General features: G+C 44.4%; 1 protein-coding gene across 2 annotated transcripts in view; it reads right to left on the bottom strand.

Moving 5' to 3' along the window:
• Positions 1-644: 644 nt before the first annotated feature.
• The window catches only part of LOC106578304 (leucine zipper putative tumor suppressor 2 homolog), a 48,535-nt gene continuing 28,253 nt past the window's right edge, over positions 645-20,926 (bottom strand). The window contains exons 2-6 of one of the 2 annotated variants that reach the window (XM_014156986.3): positions 17,043-17,163; positions 7,531-8,082; positions 6,768-7,355; positions 6,274-6,543; positions 645-3,003 (exon numbers count right to left, since the gene is read on the bottom strand). In XM_014156986.3, the coding sequence (XP_014012461.2) occupies positions 2,263-3,003; positions 6,274-6,543; positions 6,768-7,355; positions 7,531-8,049 (2,118 nt within the window). In that variant the 5' untranslated portion in view covers positions 8,050-8,082; positions 17,043-17,163 and the 3' untranslated portion in view covers positions 645-2,262. Of the gene's footprint in view, positions 3,004-6,273; positions 6,544-6,767; positions 7,356-7,530; positions 8,083-12,340; positions 14,043-17,042; positions 17,164-20,926 lie in introns of those variants that run through there. The other variant, XM_014156987.3, reaches the window with a different exon arrangement.

The raw sequence follows: 20,926 nt of genomic DNA, 5'->3' as shown, positions 1-20,926 counted from the left end.
TGTCCTAAAGCATCAAGCCACTGAGCCAATAGTAGACCAGTTTACACAATTCTTCCTTTTACAATAGTTATTTATCACAGACTCTTTCGTAAATTATGCAAAATAAATATACACATCTATATATAGACATTTCTTAGAATTATACTTAAATCATTAACACACCAGCTAATTTATGCAAAATGTAATTTGAGTGTCTTCCAGGTCCCATGTGAAGGGATCTAATGGTTGTTTGTCTGAGCCAGTGTGGAGAGGTGGTTGGGAGTGCTGCTAGTGACCAGAAGATGGCAGGCTTAGATCACATCCACCGGTCAGTCATGAACATGTTGATATCAGTTGTAAACATGCCCTAAGTTTCTCAAATTCTTGGCATCAAGAGAAGTGTCTACACAGGCTACACAATCTAGATACAGGAGGAGAGTGACATGTTACAACAATGTACGTGTATAAACAGGGCTTAACATAAAATAAAAGAGCATCTGATAATTCTTTACTTCTGTGGCTTGATGTTCCTTATCTGACCTAATAGAATCAACCATTCAATACATGCTTTATGATAATTACAGCTGTTTGATTAAATTATGTAACAGTTTGTCATAAAATGAAGTTTAGAGCCAACCATCAGTAATCCATTTGAAAAGCAGCTATTCGTTTTATCGTTCGTTTTATTAAAAACATAGTCAGTTGGTACAAGATATTTACAGCATGAAAATATACATTTAATGTAACAAAAAAATTGTACTGTAGAACCATAAGTAGCATTCACACATACACCAATATGCAGACATGGTACTGTAAGGAACCAACAGGACATGTGACATTGCTTTGGTCTATTCACAGTGGCTATGTTTATTTTGAAATAGATCATATCTCTAAGAAATCTATTATATTTCACCATATACGATGTCAGTATTAAGGATATCTACAATGATGGGTTAACAGCGATAAGGGACATTTAAGTGTCATCCTCTTGTGAATGGGTGTGTTTTTTTTATACAGAAGTTGATGAAAAGATAAGTCCTATCATGGTCAGTCTAATTTAACTTGATAGAAGACGATGGGCTCTATTAAATCTGTGTCACTGAAACGGTCGAGATGAGCGATCGAAATGTAAAGGTCATTTTCGATTGATCCGACATATACAGCGGTTACTGTGAATGCCGTCTCTGCTAACGCGGGAACATTGCCTTTAAATTTCTCTAACGCGGAACTTCCGCAATATGGATTGAATAGAGCCCGAAACATCGCTCACTTAGTGCATGTCTTCTCTCACAGCCTGTACAAAAAGCACCTTCACAAACAGCCAGTGCAGCATACAAATACTGACAGAGAAACACAAAGATCCATAGAGATTCATCCATCCATGCTTTTGTACTTCGGTGAAGGGAGATCAAAGTAGATTCTCTTCACAATAATAGAAAGCATATCCGAGTGTGCTTTAGTGACTTTTACCTTGAATTTCCACGGTGTCTGGTTTTCTAGCTAGAGATACTGTATAGATACAGAAATACAAGACCACTAAGGTCCATATTTAGATACTTAAATGTGTCACATGGAATGAAGAGACTTTTTGTAATGGTAACATTGAAGCGTTTCCCTTTTATTTTGCCATTGACCCTGTAGTATCCTCGTTGAACCTGTAGTATCTGAGAACATGCTGAAGAACACTAGTGTTATCAAGCTCTGCCTACCAAGAACACAAGGCCACCCACAGTGAATAACGAGGAAGTACAAATTCCTAGGAAGAGAGCCGGGCCTCCTTGTGTGTTTACATGATGTTCAGTGAGTAATTCTAGGAATAGCTTTTAAAAAAATGGATGTATTCCCTCCACGCTGTACGAGACTCAACCGACTTCAAAATCACTCTCCTGGTTAGTGAACTCTCATTCAGCCACATCAGATCACCGTGTGTGTGTGTGTGTGTGTGTGTGTGTGTGTGTGTGTGTGTATTCTTTCGTGTATGTGTGTGTGTGTGTGTGTGTTTGCATTCTTTCGTGTATGTGTGTGTATATCGACATTAGCCAGTGGGAGTCAACCATACTAATGAGACAGTGAGACGGCGTGGAAAAGCAGGAACATACGGAGAGTAGACCAACTATAGACAGACTACTACATACTGCAGAGACCCTGAAGGAACCATAAGGAAGGATCCTGACCTACTAAGTCATTATAGAGGCTATCTGGATTCCTATAGACACTACTAGGGGATCAGATGTATATGGCTGATAGAGAGACGGAGGAGGGGACAGAGAAAAAGTGGTGGTGTCAGATCTCAGTAGCGGTGATATCGTCAAAGTTGATCTCGTTGCCGCTGCCTTCATCCTGCTCCTCCAGCTCGTCCCGGGTCTCCAGTTCTAGACTGAGCTTGCGCAGCATGTGCTCCAGCGCCCGGTTCCTCCGGTACATCCCCACGTAGTTCTGCTGCAGCTGCTTCTGATACTGGATCACCTTGTCCTTTTCCTCCTGCCAGACCCTGTGCTCCTCCTCAAAGCTACACGCCTGCTCCTCTCCCCGCTGGCGTTCTGTGACTAACTCCGCCCTCAGACCGCCCATCTGCAGCCGGAGGCTCTGGAGGGCCTCGCTCTCATAGGCCCTGGCCTCGTTGCTCGCATAGGTCAACAAGCGTGGCTCCTCCCCCTCTGGGAAGGCCTGGCACTGCCTGCCTCCATCACCATTGTGGGCGGGGCTCTGGAGGCTTGTCTGATTGGTGGCGGCATCACGGAGGCGGGCCGCCTCCTCCTCCAGTCGGCCCACCTTCTGGCGGAGGAGCTGGGCCTCACTCTTGCGGCGCTGCAGCTCGTTCTGGCACACCTCCAGTTCCATGATGCGCATGTGGCCGGCAGTGGTGGCCTCTTGCAGCAGGCCCTGGCTGGTGGTGAGCTCGCCACGGGAGTCCCGAAGCTGTCCACGCAGAGAGACGATCTCCTCCATGCGCTGAGCCAGCTCCCCCTGGACATCTTTCATCTGCTGCTTCAGCAGGGAGATCTCCCCAGACTTCTGACACACCTGGATGAAACACAACTAGTGTCATATATAGAGGAATCACACCACAAATGTGTGGGAATATGACAACATACAATATGACAAGTATTCAGACCCCTTGACTTTTGTTACGTTACAGCCTTATTCTAAAATGTATTAAATAAAACAAATTCCTCATCAATATACACACAATACCCCATAATGACAAAGTGAAAACAGGTTTTTAGAATTATTGACTTAAGTATTAGGACCTCCTGCCTGTTTGGCCCTGTCCGGGGGTATCATCGGATGGGGCCACAGTGTCTTCTGATCCCTCCTGTCTCAGCCTCCAGTATTTATGCTGCAGTAGTTTATGTGTCGGGGGGCTAGGGTCAGTCTGTTACATCTGGAGTATTTCTCTTGTCTTATCCGGTGTCCTGTGTGAATTTAAATATGCTCTCTCTAATTCTCTCTTTCTCTCTTTCTGTCTTTCTCTCGGAGGACCTGAGCCCTAGGACCATGCCTCAGGACTACCTGGTATGATGACTCCTTGCTGTCCCCAGTCCACCTGGCCGTGCTGCTCCAGTTTCAACTGTTCTGCCTGCGGCTATGGAACCCTGACCTGTTCACCAGACGTGCTTGTTGCACCCTCGAAACTACTATGATTATTATCATTTGACCATGCTGGTCATTTATGAACATTTTAACATTTTAACATCTTGACCATGTTCTGTTATAATATCCACCCTGCACAGCCAGAAGAGGACTGGCCACCCCTCATAGCCTGGTTCCTCTCTAGGTTTCTTCCTAGGTTTTTGGCCTTTCTAGGGAGTTTTTCCTAGGGAGTTTTTCCTAGCCACCGTGCTTCTTTCACATGCTTTGCTTGCTGTTTGGGGTTTTAGGCTGGGTTTCTGTACAGCACTTTGAGATATCAGCTGATGTACGAAGGGCTATATAAAAATAAATTTGATTGATTTGATTGATTGATTGACCCTTTGCTATGAGACTTGTAATTGAGCTCAGGTGCATCCTGTTTCCATTGATCATCCTTGATGTTTCTACAACTTGATTGGAGTCCACCTGTGGTAAATTCAATTGATTGGACATAATTTGGAAAGGCACATACCTGTCTATATAAAATCCCACAGTTGAAAGTGCATGTCAGAGCAAAAACCAAGCCATGAGGTCGAAGGAATTGTCCGTAGAGCTCCGAGACAGGATAGTGTCAAGGCACAGATCTGGGGAAGGGTACCAAAACATTTCTGCAGCATAGAAGGTCCCCAAGAGCACAGTGGCCTCCATCATTCTTAAATTGAAGAAGTTTGGAACCTCCAAGACTCTTCCTTGAGCTGGCAAACTGTCCAAACTGAGCAATCGGGGGAGAAGGGCCTTGGTCAGGGAGGTGACCAAGAACCCGATGGTCACTCTGACAGAGTTTCAGAGTTCCTCTGTGGAGATAGGAGAACCTTGCAGAAGGACAGCCATCTCTGCAGTACTCCACCAATCAGGCCTTTATGGTAGAGTGGCCAGACAGAACCACTCCTCAGTAAAAGGCACATGACAGCCCGCTTGGAGTTTGCCAAAAGGCACCTAAAAGACTCTCATACCATGACAAACAAGATTCTCTGGTCTGATGAAAGCAAGATTACACTCTTTAGCCTGAATGCCAAGCGTCACGTCTAGAGGAAACCTGGCACCATCCCTACGGTGAAGCATGGTGTTGGCAGCATCATGTTGTGGGGATGTTTTTTCGGCGGCAGGGACTGGGAGACTAGTCAGGATCAAGGGAAAGATGAACGGAGTAAAGTACAGAGATCCTTGACGAAAGTCTGCTCCAGAGCGCTCAGGACCTCAAACTGGGGCGAAGGTTCACCTTCCAACAGGACAACGACAAGTCTCAATGTCCTTTAGTGGCCCAGCCAGAGCCCTGACTTGAATCCGATGGAACATCTCTGGAGAGACCTGAAAATAGCTGTGCAGTGACGCTCCCCATCCAACCTGACAGAGCTTGAGAGGATCTCCAGAGAAGAATGGGAGAAACTCCCCAAATACAGGTGTGCCAAGCTTGTCGCGACATACCCAAGAAGACTCAAGGCTGTAATCACTACCAAAGGTGTTTCAACAAAGTACTAAGATCTGAATACTGAATAAGTAAATGGTCTGAATACGTATGTAAATGTGATATATTTTCTTATTTTTAATACATTTGTAAACAATTCTAAAAACCTGTTTTTGCTTTGTCATTTTGGGGTATTGTGATGAAGGAAAAAAATGATTTAAAAAACTTTTTAGAATAAGGCTGTAACGTAACAAAATGTGGAAAAAGTCAAGGGGTCTGAATACTTTCCAAATGCACTATATACTGTATAAAGATTTGAATATATTCCCTCATTCTAATGTTTTGTACACTCAGTGTAAGTCTTTCCATGACTTAGACTGACCAGAAGAGAGCTATGATCCCTTATTGATGTAACTTGTTAAATCCACTTCAAATCAGTGTAGATGAAGGGAAGGAGACAGGTTAAAAGAAGGATCTTTAAGCCTTGGATTGCGTATGTGTGCCATTGAGAGGATGAAGATTTAAGTGCTTTGGAACAGGGTATGGTAGAAGGTGCCAGGCGCACCAATTTGAGTGTGTCAACGCTGCAACGCTGCTGTGTTTTTCACACACAACAGTTTCCCGTGTGCATCAAGGTTCACCACCCAAAAGACATCCAGCCAACTTGACACAACTGTGGGAAGCATTGGCGTCTACATGGGCCAGCATCCCTGTGGAACACTTTCGCCAGCTTGTAGAGTCCATGCTCCTACATATTGAGGCTGTTCTGAGGGCAAAAGGGGGTACAGCTCAATAATAGGAAAGTGTTCCTAATGTTTTGTACACTCAGTGTATGAGGGAATATTAGAGAGAGAGCGGGGAGCTTGGTGTATTTGTTACTATATGATTGATGACGGTGGGACACCGTGCCAGGCTCTAGCCTGCCAAACATGCCTGGGGAAGCATATTACTGAGGGTACCATTTATACTACACTATCAGTACCCCATTGTACAGAATCATTTCATTTAAATTGCCTGTCCGACTGTGACAACAATTACTCAAAAGGAGTTACAGTGGCATTTATGGATTGTGTAAAATTCACTGTGTCTTTATTGTCTATACCAGAGTACCTGAGTAGACACATACTGCTAGCATTGGGGCAGACCCTCAGCCACTTCATCAACAAGATCTACAGAAGTGCCTAAGACCTAGGAGGTAGGGACTAGACTAGGGGTGGATTTGAAATGGGGCCACAGACAGTGAGGGTCCATCTCACCTCCCACTTGGTCTCCTCCAGCCTGGGCCCTAACTGAATCTTCTCGTGCTCGTAAGAGGTACAGCGCTCCTCCAGCTTCTCCCTCTCCTGCAGCAGCTGGCCAAAGTCCTCCTGGAGCTTCTTCTTCTCCTGTTGCAGCTGGAAGACCTGCAGCTGGAGCACCTGCTGGTCACGCTGGGCCTTCTGGGACTGGGTCTGCATCCGCGTGGCGCAGCTCTGAAGCAACTCCTCCAGCTCCAGCTCACAGCACTTCTGCTTCTCCTCATAAACCTGGAAAAAGAGGGAAGACGGGTTGGGTAGGTGAGGGTGGCATTGTGTGTGTGTGTGGTGATTGTAATGGTTTTAGTGTCCCAATAAGTCATGACATTTGTCATTGTGTGTGTGATGGTACATGGTGTGAGAGAGAGAGGGGAGCTTGGTGTCTTCATGCGTTTTAGAATATATGACAAGATAATGTGTCCAATGCTCTTTGGTCCATCTACCCCACCACGTACCTGGCATATAGCCACTTCGTTCTCGTCCAGGTTGTCTCGGAGCTGCTGCAGCTCCACATCTCTCTCCCTCAGCTTATCCTCCAGGTCCCTCACCACCCCCTCGTACCCCCCCTCCACAGGGGCTGGCGAGCGTTCGCTCGACCCGCTGTCCGACAGGGGCTGGCCACGTCCGCTCACCGACCCTGTGCTCTTACTGGACGAGGAGCGCCCACTGTCCGAGTTGGAGTGCCCGTGTGCGGTCTTCGTGGGCTCCAGGTGGGCACTGCCAGGCGGGTAGTCTGCGGGCGCCAGGCTGTAGGGGATGCTGCCATAGGGGGGCAGGCTCGTCAGGGAGTTCCGTTCCGAGTCAGACATGGAGCAGGTCTGGCTGCCCCCGCCCGTGCGGCGCCCGCCACTGTAGGAGTTGCGATTCTCCGAGCAGGGCAGCAAGGTGTCCATCTGGCTACCAGGTGACAACAGGTTGAGGTTGTTCTGGCAGTCTGATAGACTAGCCCTGTCGTGGCGAGGGGAAAGGAACTGCATGGAGTTGTGACTCTTGGGGACAACGGGTTTGAAGGCAGTGGGCCGAATCACTGTTTTCTCCATGTTCTGAGAGGTGAGAGGGAAAGACCAAATGGTTTGTTGGGTAAGAGGTTGTAAATAATGTATATTCAGTGAATGTTTGATTAATTTCTTCTAAAATCGTGTTATTGTGAGAGTGGATTAATCTACTTCAAAGAGACTGAATGACTGTTCCATATAGCCTGGACAGGGCCACACTCACCTTCTCCAGCTTCCCTGACACGGGGACCAGTTTGGGAGGGGGTTCTTCCACGTTCCCGTTGAGGCTCCCAAGCTGCCGATCCTTGGCCTCCCCTGTGTCAATCCCGGTCCCAGGGCTTCCATGAACCACAGTGTTGTCATTCCAGTCTCCAACATAGTCCTGGTTCAGATACGAGTAATTCCCATTGGTCCCGCTGTCCTTACTGGAGCCAATCACCATCAAAGGCTTCCTGTTGCCAGGCGGAGTGAGGCTACTGAGCAGTGGATCCTGAGATGTGTCTAAGGAGGCCAGGCAGGAAGTGGCGCCCAACGTGGTTCTGTGGAGCCTGGTGGTGCCCGGCTCGGGGACAACATCAACGGGCCGGTAGTGATGCACCAGGTGGGCCGGGCCGGGGCGCTGGGCGATAAGGCTGCTGACGGAGCCCATAGCCTCCTGGGAGTTGGAGGGGAGGTTGGGGGGTGTGTGGGGGGCAGAGGGGAGGCGCTCAGTAGGGATGGACAGAGCCTGAACCAGGGCCATGATGGCTGCTGCTCAGTGGGACACCCACACGATCTGGGGGACAGAGGGAGAAACGGGTACACATTCAGTCAAATGAATGGGAACTTTCAAAGTAGCAAAGCAATAACAAATCTTTACAGCAGGAATATATATCAGAGGGAGCATGTTTGGACTATCGAACCATCCAGGGTCGTGTTAAGGAGAGCTCAGCATTCTGAACATTGTTCTACAGATACATGACTCCATGATTCCCTAAATAATGTTCACAGACATGCTTTGTTGTGATGTAAAATATTCAACATTACAGAAAATAATGTTTGTGAACCTTCTGTGACCCTGGTAAAACTACAGTTAAATGAACATATGTTAGACATACAGTAGATTAAAAATAGACGGACAGAGAGCAGCACAAACATTGGCTTCAGGCCTCATATCGGAAATGTTCTCCGACATGATGCTCATGACGGGAAGCAACTGTCTGTCTCCCTACATCCCTTCAACCTCCTTTCAAAACAATGGCATGCAAACTAGGGAGAGAGAATTAAAATCGTAGGGCACTCAATTGGTAATGACATCTCTCATTAAAAAGTCAAAAGCTACTGTTCATGAACAGGTTAGTAAACAACTATTAGTGATTTGATTTATTAGGATCCCAATTAGCCAACTCCAGTGAGGTGGCAACCAACTCCTACCAACCAGTGATCTCATCTAAATCAGATGATCTCCTCATCCAAACAGTGATACTACACAGTACACACACTGTGACATCATCAGTCCCAAGGCACAGCGTTTGCCAGTGAAAGGAATACAATAGTAGACAGGACCGAGGCACGTGACGATGAGGTCACGCTCTGTGTTTGCTGGCACCCAGCTGTGCATGTTAAATACATCATCACTACTGTATGAGTCATCCAGAGCGGATGTCCCAGGGACAGGTGTGTCCTGTGGGAGAAAGTTGAGTGTCAGAGCTCTACGAAGTCAGGATGTGAACTCCGATACGGTGGTAGGAATACTGGGGTGATTTCAGTGCAAATGTGTCAACATGTTTGAGGGGTTTTCATTTCGATTAATCAGGGAGTGACTGCTGCGGCACCCCTCAGCACCCCTACTTCCTGCGGCTATGTGGTTCGGTACAAATACGTGTACCATTACACCCGTAATAGACATGCATCCGCACACACACACACACACACACACACACACCACACACACACACACACACACGTTAAGATCAGGACAATGATTAATAGGACTGTGGCGTGTCTATCAACCAGCCAGCTCCTTATTTAAAAACAGCCAGCCAGTTTGGCACCAGACGGCCACTGCTGGCTCTGCCCACGCACTGTGCCACCCTGCCAAGACAAAAAAGCCTACAACTGAGGTTAACTGTGATTACTACTTTCTAATTAGCACAGAGTGGAGAGGTTGTAAATGTGATCTCTACTTAATTTATTGGATCATAATGGATTGACTAAGAAGGTTGGCCCAGTTGTATGACAAACAGACATACTGTAGGCCTACATACAGAGTAAAGTACAACGTATTCTGTAGATGGATGAAAATCTGTACGCGCAGTGTCATAAAAACACACATTCACTCTCTTACAAATTTGTGCTCGCAGAAGTACACTAAACCTTTAACACACTATTTTGGGAGGATAGGTTTGCAGGTTGACTGCTTATGCCCTTATGCCCATGCATTCCACCCATAGTAGTTTGGGGCCCAGTTGTCTCCTTCTGAAGCTGTAATCCCTGAACTATGGGTGAGACTGTCCAGACTAGAGAGTAGTGGATTAGTGTTTATCAGCGCATTCCTAGGAAACACACCAGATTCAAAGAATCAACTAGTCTCCTATACAGCTTTGATAGCCCCCATACCGCATGTCCTGTTTTTGTTTCACACAGTCGGGGCGGACTCGTATTTGGCAGGACCCTTTCCTTAGCATCTCAGACTCTGAAAGAGACCAGATATACAGATCACACTGACTCACATAGGCCTAGTTTAACCAATAACATCAAGTCAGGGCTGCTTCGTCATGGAGGACATTGGCACCAAAATAGAGCTATGTTTCTCATTCAACTCAGCTGACTGCAGCGTCGAAGACGTTCTCTGAGCAGATTGTTTTTGTCTGTCTGGGAAAAGCCTAGGAGGTATTTGTTCAGGCAGACAGACACTCCCTCAGCAATAGGAATTTGCAGCCACGTCAGCAATAACGACTTGTTTCTCAGTTCAATAACACTGGTAGGTGGAAGGGCTCCAGACCAGTCCACCTTGATTTAACAACCACTGCGTGTCCTCGCTCACATGACACGGCTATAGGGGGTGCTCCGTAAAGGGCAATGAAGCAATGGCAGCTTACCCATCAGGTATTTTTAGACAATTTTAACTAATCAAAATGGACATGTCTTTGGCAGATTTGGTAAAAAACAAACAAAAAAAACACTACCTTTATCTTGTCAAGATGCAGGGGGTTATAGACTACTGGACTGATAGATGCAGGCCGCAACCCAGCAGAGCAGCACATTCATTTAGCTTATTCACTTCACGTAAATCAAGTGTTTGAATGACAAATCTGCTGTATAGGCATGGTCCACACTAAGCACAGGGGCAGACCAAACATGAAAGCTTTGCATTTATGGGTGTTACACACAGAAATGCATGGACACAAACATGTAGGTGCAGCAGACCCTGCTTGGTTAGTATGCAACGTCACACAAACATGCTTTGATACAAACCAAGAGGACGCAGTAAATCCCTCTTTGTGAGTCAGTTGGACACACACACACAGCCAGAGGAGTTTCGGTGTAAAAATACAGTGCACAAGAGGGGATGTGTCAGGGGCAGTAAGAAGTCTGCTCTGTTTTACTGGCTGGTTTGGATTCAGGTACAAAGAGCAGCCAGCACCTCTGATTTAGAACAAGAGATGAGAGGGAGAGAAAGAGAAAAAGTGAGATAATGAAGAGCTTATGCATGAGCAGCTGGGAACAAACAGTCTGGAAATCCCCTCCTCCACTTTCCATCTCCCTCCTAATCTAATCCACTCTCCCTCGCTCTTTCCCTCCTCTTCTTCATCTCCCTCCCCGTTCCCTCTCGATTCAGTGTCCAAAATTGAAAGTAGACCACGGAGGAAAAAATGTGACATTGCTACTTTGGTCCAACAGACAACCTACCTTTCCAAGACAATTGACCCGTTTTTCTCAGCCCGGGTCAGTGTGCTAAATCCCACATTGTTAGGTTGTCATCATGATGGTGACTGTCATAATGCTTCTATGGATAATGAGGTCTGTCCTACACTCATACTGAATGCCATTCTCTCCATTTGTGGCCTAACAAATTAAGGGAGCATGGCCAAGGATGAGACCAGTGAGGAAGAGAGGCCTCTTCTCCCATGTATGCGCGCGCGCACGCACACACACACACCACACACATTCCTGGAGAACTTTTCTCTGCATGTCACGGTCTTTGTTTTTGTTTTCAGTGAGCAGAGAGAGCGCTCTCCCACGCTATAGTCATCTATAGCACTGGTTCTCAATCCTGGTCCTGGGGACCCAAAGGGGTGCACATTTTTGTTTTTGCCCTAGCACTACACAGCTGATTCAAATGATCAACTCATCAAAAGGCTTTAATGATTTGAATCAGGTGTGTAGTGCTAGGGCAAAAACAGAAATGCACCCCTTTGGGTCCCCAGGACCAGGATAGAGAACCACTGATCTATAGTATATATAGGACATTGCCTTGGCTACTATCCCATTTTAGATGACTCTGGTCATTGGATTGATCACTTCCATCCCATTATTTTTTATAATTTAGCAGACTCGCTTATCCCAACTGACTCAAAATAAGTGCATTAAACCAAAAAATAAAACATGTTTTACCTTTATTTAACTAGGCAAGTCAGTTAAGAACAAATTCTTATTTTCAATGACGGCCTAGGAACAGTTGGTTAACTACCTTGTTCAGGGGCAGAACGACAGATTTGTACCTTGTCAGCTCAGGGATTCGAACTTGCAACATTTACGGTCACTAGCCCAACGCTCTAACCACTAGGCTACCTGCCGCCCCTAAATGTAGGTGTGACTAAACAAAAATCGAATAGATAAAAAGCATTCAACTCTAGGAGAGGTTAATTACACCACCTGGCATCAAGGGTAACAGCTAACCCTCATGGCTCACAGTGTCTACAAATGTTCTACGTCTACAGTTTCTGGTGGAAACCATCTCGCCTGTTTCTATTTTCCATCAAACTTCCTTTTCCCCTGTGCCCTATTCAAAGCACCAAAAGTTCCCCAGCACAGAGTTACTACTCACGTACCCCAAGCTGACCCCCGCATAGCTGCCTCTGTACTGGGCCTCCTCTCGTCCACTTCAAAGTCGTTCAGCTCCCAGAAGAGTTATATCCACTCAATTTGTTCCAATCCTCCCGTAGCTCTGTGTCGGTCTCTGTACTCTCTTCTCCTGAGGGAAACTTCTCTCCGAGTCCAAACGCGGCTCATTGCTCAGGCCAAATGCCACCAATGTGAATTTTCTCTCTCTCTCTCTCTCTCTCTCTCTCTCTCTCTTCCTGTGCGGCTTTGACCAAATAGGCTCCACACAGCATAGTGTGCCTCTCTGCCTTTGTCAGGCAGTAAAAATAAGAAGAGAGAGTGGCCAGTCGTATGGGAATTCTGCCATCCTCCAGTCTGTCTAAAGAGGGAAAGAAAGAAACTGGGCCAGCATGCTGATATAGGATCATTTTTATGGCTCCCTTGATGTTGCTGCAGACATACTTTCCTAACTAATCAGATAACTGGCAGTATCTGTGTGTGCCCATGCATGCATGTGTAAAAGATATACGGTCTGTTCACCTCAAAAGATAAATATGTGTCTAGTGCTAAGGGGGAGGGGAACATGCCACAACCAAGCAACAGAACCCTGTACAGTTCATAGCAGGGTCCCACTTCAAATCAGTCGCTGAGTGTATTACAGTCGACTAATGAAACCTCGACAGACAGTGAAATTCTAGATAAGAGTCCAAACACCCTCTGACACCCAGACAGACAGTCCCGGTTTCCAGCCTGCCCGTTTCCAGAGGAGTTATACTATACTCCAAACAGACATACCACCCAGCCTCAGCACTGACCTGCAAATCCTCCATCTGGCCACAATCAATGAAAAAAAATGTGTTTCAATCACTTTTAAGCTGTGTGACAGAGTAGACTAAAGTAGGGTAGTTACTAGAGAAGTAGGCTACAGCACACACACTTTCTAAGGGTCTACAAGTGGGTCACACTGCCTAGTGTTCTGCTTGTGTCCTTCATACAGAAAGGGGTTGAAAAGGTAGAGCTCTCCACTCACCTTGAGGGACACCAAAGTGAGAGTGAGATAGGGGTGTGCAGCAAGGTGACCACTGGCGTAGCACCCCATTTTTACAGTTTTACTTTATTTAGTACCTTATTGCAAACAGGATGCATGTTTTTGAATATTTGTATTCTGTACAGGCTTCCTTCTTTTTACTCTGCCATTTAGGTTAGCATTGTGGAGTAACTATAATGTTGTTGATCCATCCTCAGTTCTCATATCACAACCATTCAACTCTAACTGTTTTAAAGTCACCATTGGCCTCATGGTGAAATCCCTGGGCGGTTTCCTTCCTCTCCAGAAACTGAGTTAGGAAGGACCCCTGTATCTTTGTAGTGACTGGTTGTATTGATACACCATCCAATGTGTAATTAATAACTTCACCATGATCAAAGGGATATTCAAATGTCTGCTTTTAAATTTGAACTTATTTAGGCTTGCCATAACAAAGGGGTTGACTACTTATTATTGACTCAAGACATTTCAGCTTTTCATTTTGAATGAATTTGTAAGAAATTCTAAAAACATAATTCCACTTTGACATTATGGGGTATTGTGTGTAGGTCAGTTACAAAATCTCAATTTAATCCATTGTAAATTCAGGCTGTAACACAACAAAATGTGGAAAAAGTCAAGGAGTGTGAATACTTTCTGAAGGCACAGTATAAAGCCATGAATGTCATTTTTTTATTATTGCAGAAAATTTGCTTTAAAATGTTTCTCTTAACCTCATGACAAACTGTATAGAATAGTAGGAAGTTATCTCTAGCAGGAAAAACAGCAACATTTTCTCTTAGCCTCATGGCTCGGATCTTGCTGGGGGGAGCCACTGAACATGACCCCGGTGATTGGTCCAATCCGGTACTATAAAAGAGCTCTAAAGTTGTCTGCAGGAGAGTGGACAACGAGAACCCCCCCAAGTGTCCAGACTGGGTGACAAACAATCAATCATGGGCCCAGTCGCCCACCCATCCAAGGCCACCAGCAGACAGAGAAAGTGCCTATAGCAGCAAATCATCCCTGATTCCACCGCTGCCACCATTAACACAGCAGCCTCTTCATGGGCCAGAGGGGAGGAGGGAGGGGCGGACAACCTAACATGACTCAGCCCTTTGAAGGGTCACTGCTGATTTACAGAGGTTTTACAGAGGTGAAAGCAATATGGTGGATGGCCACCAGGTAATTCTTTTCACCAGTTCATTTTTCCCCCCTTTGGATGAAGGAAAGTAAATCGGGGAGAGGATGCCACTTTACGCTATTGAGATACACCCCAGGATATAGCCTAGCTAAGGAGGCATGGAGAGATCCAACCGGTTAAACAAACACTTCCAGCATGACTTCCTTCACAGTTCAAATCCCCCAGTCTGTACTTGGGACATTAGGGTATTACCTAGGACAAACCAAAACATTTAGTCATCCCCAAATCCCTTGCTGATCTATATTTAAAGTTGATGCTGGTAGTGCTCATCCATCAATGAGAGACCCGTATGGCTGTTCCCCTATTATATTTTCATAAAAAGGGCTCATGTCTGTGGCGAACAGAAAGCTAGGACATCCATCAGTGTATGGTCTGCTTTCGCTTCACGGGGACATCACTCCCTGCGGGAGCTGGAGCTAAAACTGCCTTACACTCTCCCAAAAATCCCTCTCTATGGCACCAATTATGCAGATTTTTTTTTAAAGTAAGAAAATTTAAAAATTAAATAAAGTAAGAAAAAAAGGAAACACAATAACAATATATACAGGGGGTACTGGTACCAAGTCAATGAGCGGTGGTACATGTTAGTGTTGGTGTTTGAGTCGTGCGTGGCCACGCAGTTGTGGGTAAACAAGGAGTACAGGAGGGGACTAAGCATGCACCCCTGAGGGGCCCGTGTTGAGGATCAGCGTGGCAGATGTGTTATTGCCTACCCTTACCACCTGGGGGCGTCCCATCAGGAAGTCCAGGATCCAGTTGCAGAGGGAGGTGTTTAGTCCCAGTGTCCTTAGCTTAGTGATGATCTTTGAGGGCACTATGGTGTTGAAAGCTTTGTTGTAGTCAATGAACAGCATTCTCACGTAGCTGTTCCTTTTGTCCAGGTGGGAAAGGGCAGTGTGAAGTGCAATGGAGTTTGAGTCATCTGTGGATCTATTGGGGCGGTATGCGAATTGTAGTGGGTCTAGGGTTTCTGGGATGATGGTGTTGATGTGAGCCATGACCAGCCTTTCAAAGCACTTCATGGCTACAGACGTGAGTGCTACGGGGTGGTAGTCATTTAGGCAGGTTACCTTGGCGTTCTTGGGTAATGATTCTATGATTCATTACAGCTAAATAATGTAATATATTAAATTAATCGTTTAGTTCCAAAACAACATTAAAAAAAACACTTTAAAGTAAATTTCCTAAGCTTCTATATTGCAAAGGTCTACACAACATAGAAATACAATGAATTTTACACAGCATATTACTTTTCCCAGAGTACATTTCAACTCCCAGGGTGCAATGCGCCACCCAGGGCTGCGGCCATGGCAGCTTTTGTCAAATTAAAGTCAGATTTGACTATTCGTAGCAGGTAAGGAGAACTAACGCAGCAGGTTAGGAAAATTAACATAGCAGGCTATGAGAATTAGGTTAAGGTTAGGAATTGTAACTAAAATAGAAAGAAATTCTACTTTTGACGTTAATTTCGATAAAAGCTGGATCCCTTCTAGCCATGACCCAGGGCTGCTGGCTGGCTAGTGGTGACTGCTAGCAAGCCCAGACAAACGTGAAGTAGTTTAAATATATTGCTGCCACAGATTAATTACTTTTGGGTTGTAATCATACTATATACTATAATGCTCACAAATGAGACACATTTGACAGAAGTACCAAAAGTAACAGAAATTCTAGTACCGAACAGTTTCTTGTACTAGTTTCGAAAAAGTACAGAAGTTTTGGTATACAGTGCAACACTAATCTGTAGAGTATTCACTTGGAAGACACCTTACTTACTCGCACTCTGGGTTACAGTATGGTGGGCCAAAGAGATTAGGGGTTACGCCTCCATTTTAAGAGGTACAGCAGTTAGTGTGGTTAAGTGGGGACACCATTCAGCCTCAGCCATGACCTGCAAATCCTCCATCTGACCTCAATCAATGAAAAACGTTTTGTTTTAATCAGTTTTATGCTCTGACAGTGTAGACTAAGGTGGGGTAGCTAGAAAAGTAGGCTAGTGTGGTTAAGTGATTTAATGGTTACTTCACACGCACGGCTGGAATTAGGACAACAACAACCACACGTATAGGATGAAACTGCTTGACTACACACTGACTTGATAACACTTTACTGAAAGCCCACCAGGCATAATGCATACTACAACATATAGTATCATAAGAACACAACACCCTTATATGTCTTAGTGTGGTTCACGTAGAGCCGCAATAGCCCAAACGCTGCAGTGACTTCTAGAAGACTTCTATCTGAGAGCACCCTTAGAAACAGAGCATAAAGACAAAGCGGCTGTGAGCTCTAAAGTAACATTGTGACAGAGAATATATCTCGGTAGTAATTTGAGAATGTTTCCACAGAGTGTAACTTCAAGGTAAAGGACAAAATAAAAGGTATGTGAAAGACAGAAAGCCATCTCTTTCTAGGAGAACCAACTGAGCGAAGCACATATAAATCAGAAGCACATTGGGTTCTCCAGCTCGCTCACCTCTCAATGGCACCCTGTATTCAGCTTCTGGAGGCCTCAGAGAAGTAGGTGGAACAGGTCGGCCGTGCATCCCACGGAATCACTGCCGCTGCTGGGGCTCTACTCCCTCTCTGCTCATGGACTACAGAAATAAACAGAAAGAAAAATGAAATTAGCCGAACTAGGGCTGTGGTAGTCATGAAATTTTGTCAACCGGTGATTGCCAAGCAAATAACTGCCAAGCAAGTAACTGCCGGTCTCACGGCTCACGGTAATTGACCGTTAACTAACAAACACATTTAGCATCTCCTGGCTTCCAAGCATTACCTACAAGCCACTGATGCAGACCTTTGTGAACATCTACATTTAAAAAAAGTAATAAATCCATCACAATAAATACATTATTTATTTTAGACAAGTCTAAAGAAAGATAATATGAAGAAAATGTAGTCTGTTTCAGAAGAACAGAATAGCATACTCTGAGTTGTCCTGATGTTAGGCCATGGGCTAAACTAGTTAATTTAGCAGAAAAGATTTGCTTAGAATTCCTTGGCATGATTTTATATTATTATATAGTATGAAGAATACAGTTGAACATATCGGAATAAAATAAAATGGATTTGAAGGTTTTGAGGGAGTGCGCACATGCAGCTATTCTGTGTTGAGCGGTTAACCAAGAAACAGGTAGCCTACGACTATATGCTTAATGTTGAGTTATTTATGTAACTTTAGTTGTCATACAAATGTTGGGCTATATGTTTTCATTTTTAATATACTCTAAGAATGCATGATGAGACTGATGATTCGAAAAAAGTTGCATGAAAAGGCATGGGCTCTGCTTTGTTTTTTTTGTTCAGGCTGTACACACTACATCAGTCTCTCATTCACAATTTGGCAAGCACTTGATAATGCCTCGAATTTCCTAGTGGAAAATACATAATTCACAAGTGAGAGGCTAATATTGTCACCCATCAGACTATACTTGATTTAATCTTGTCTTTGCATATACTAAATAATATATGTGTGACATTTGTTTTAAGTTAGAATGGACCATTATCATGAGAATGTCTCGAAACAGGGGCAGTGAAAAAAATAAGTGTCATCTATGCACTTAATTAGTGAATGGAGGACGCTATTCCCGTGGTTCATTTTCATACCAACCTGTTATAAAGAGAAGCAATGTGCTTAACCTCTTGACGGTCGCCTAGGATAGGGGGCGCCACAGCGCATTTTGAAAAAAATTCGTGCCCATTTTAAACGGCCTACTACTCAAACTCAGAAGCTAGGATATGCATATAATTAATACTTGTGGATAGAAAACACCCTAAAGTTTCTAAAACTGTTTGAATGGTGTCTGTGAGTATAACAGAACTCATATGGCAGTCAAAACCCCGAGACAGATCGAAACAGGAAGTGGAATTCTGAATTGCGAACTCAACTTCATCACGTTGCCTATTAATCACACCGTGAGCTATGGTTCATTGAGCACTTCCTATTGCTTCCACTAGATGTCCCCAGTCTTTACAAAGTGGTTTGAGTCTCCTACTGTTAAAACTGAATGAATGAGACGCTGTTGAAATTGGTCACGAGGAGGGCCATCACCATTATGACGCCGGCGGCCCTGGCTTCCCTCCCCTTTCGAAACGTTTTGAAAGACAATGCAATCATCCTCCTTGAATCTTATTGGCTCTCTTGTTGAAAAAGGCCCTGAAGATTTATGTTATACAACGTTTGACATGTTTGAACGAACCTAAATGGGAAAAAAATGCATTTTCTCGAAATAGCTGTCCCGCGGCCGACGGAGCATTTGGATGAGCCTTCAGACGCGCTAACAAGAACAAGCTCTTGGAACATAAAGGAGTAATTTTTTGGAAGGAAAATACATTTGTTGTGGACCTGGGATTCCTGGAAGTGCTTTCTGATGAAGACAACCAAAGGTAAGGGATTATTGACAATAGTATACAAGACTAGATGTGATATGCGATTGTTCCAAGATGGCGCTGACCTGTAACGTTAGCCTATTTTTCAGAGTATCGCATCCCCTTTCATCGCAAAGTATGATTACCCAGTAAAGTTATTTTTAAATCTGGCATTACAGGTGCTTTCAAGAGATATTCATCTATAAATCTTAGAATGACAATATTACATTTTAAAAATGTTTTCTAATAGTAATTTTGTAAATTGTAGCGCTGTTTCATTGGATGCATTTGAGGGAAAATAGTCAACGTTACGCACCGATGTAAAATGCTGTTTTTATATATAAATATGAACTTTATCGAACAAAAGAATGCATGTATTGTGTAACATGATGTCCTAGGTGTGTCATCTGATGAAGATTGTCAAAGGTTAGTGCTGCATTTAGCTGTTTTTTGGTTATTTGTGATGCATGTGGTTGGTCGGAAAATGGCTATGTGGCTACTTTTACGATATACTCCTCTAACATAATCTAATGTTTTGCTTTTGCTGTAAAGCCTTTTTGAAATCGGACAACGTGGTTCGATTCAGGAGAGGTGTATCTATAAAACGATATAATTTGAAAAACATTTTTTAAAAAAAAGATTACATTTTGTTAAGCTAATGGCGATATGATTTTTCGCTGGATGGCCGCACAGGGGTTAATATTAGGAAAGTTGAGAAATAAATATAGTAGGCCTTGCCTATAGAAATGTTCTGCAACATGAGCTCATGGGTTCTTATGAAGAGTTTGATTTGATTTTTGATAACATTTGCATTGATGTCAGACTGATTAGAGGGACAATAGAGTGCTGAGTACCAGGCAGTTAGCTAGTTTGGTAGGCTACTAATGACCATCAGCAGCATCAGAGCTTGGAGAAGCCTAATTACTGTGACTAAATGATCAGGTGGAATTTGACTGCCATAATGACTCGTGACTGCCGGTGTGGCGGTAATATTGTCACAGTAACAGCCTTAAGCACAACCCACGAACACAGGACCTTAGCTACAACTACTACAGTACCAACACTGAGCTGGAAAACCTGAAGGGTCATGAGTGTAGTAATGAGTGTGTAGAAATACTACCCTAGTATTGTAAGGAGGAAGTAACCTTTCCAAGGAAAATCTGAGTCATCATGTCAATACTTTAAGGTGGAACGCAGAGTGGAATTCCATGCAAACATAAGAACACCTAACGAACTGTGAATTTCCCTCATTTACGACAATGCTGAGTGAATACTTCACCTCTCCACTATGTTCATTAGTCCTCTCTGTCCCCTTCTCTTTTGTCTTCCTCTGAGAGTGAAACTCAAGACTCAAGTCCGGCATACAGAGCTTCCAAGGGGAAATAAAGCCCTCTGGTAGCCATGGCAGCCTGGTTGTGAAGCGGATCAGACTACCAGCAGATCACAGGAATTCATCCTAGCAGGCTCTTGAACTGGGCCGCTGTTCAAATACTTTGATAATACATCCTTCCTTCCTCCATTTCTTTAAGGGGCAACACAGGACAAACTTGCAGTGCAAACTTATGCTGGAAAAGCATTCATATATGAAAGTAGCCATGGCAACCACAAGACTCTGGTTGACTGTCTGTGCTAACCTGGGCTGGGCATAATGTTGAGGAATGTTCAGATATCAACATGCCTCTCTGGCATGTCAGCACCATTCATGGAATTTCTATCTGTGACATTCAATACCTTGCACTCTCCTCAACGTGACCCAGGCCAGGATCAATTGCCCTGACCCCATTCTGCACACTGAGTCACTCCCTCCCTTATTTTTCTGTTTACAATTTATATACAGTGGGGGAAAAAAGTATTTGATCCCCTGCTGATTTTGTACGTTTGCCCACTTACAAAGAAATGATCAGTCTATAATTTTAACCTGTTGGGGCTAGGGGGCAGTATTTGCACGGCCGGATAAAAAACGTACCCGATTTAATCTGGTTACTA

Source organism: Salmo salar, chromosome 19 (genome assembly GCF_965601325.2).
Source record: "Salmo salar chromosome 19, fSalSal1, whole genome shotgun sequence".
Classification (NCBI taxonomy): domain Eukaryota; kingdom Metazoa; phylum Chordata; class Actinopteri; order Salmoniformes; family Salmonidae; genus Salmo; species Salmo salar.
Note: the sequence above shows the minus strand (reverse complement) of the source record. Positions and strands in the feature narration are given on the sequence as shown.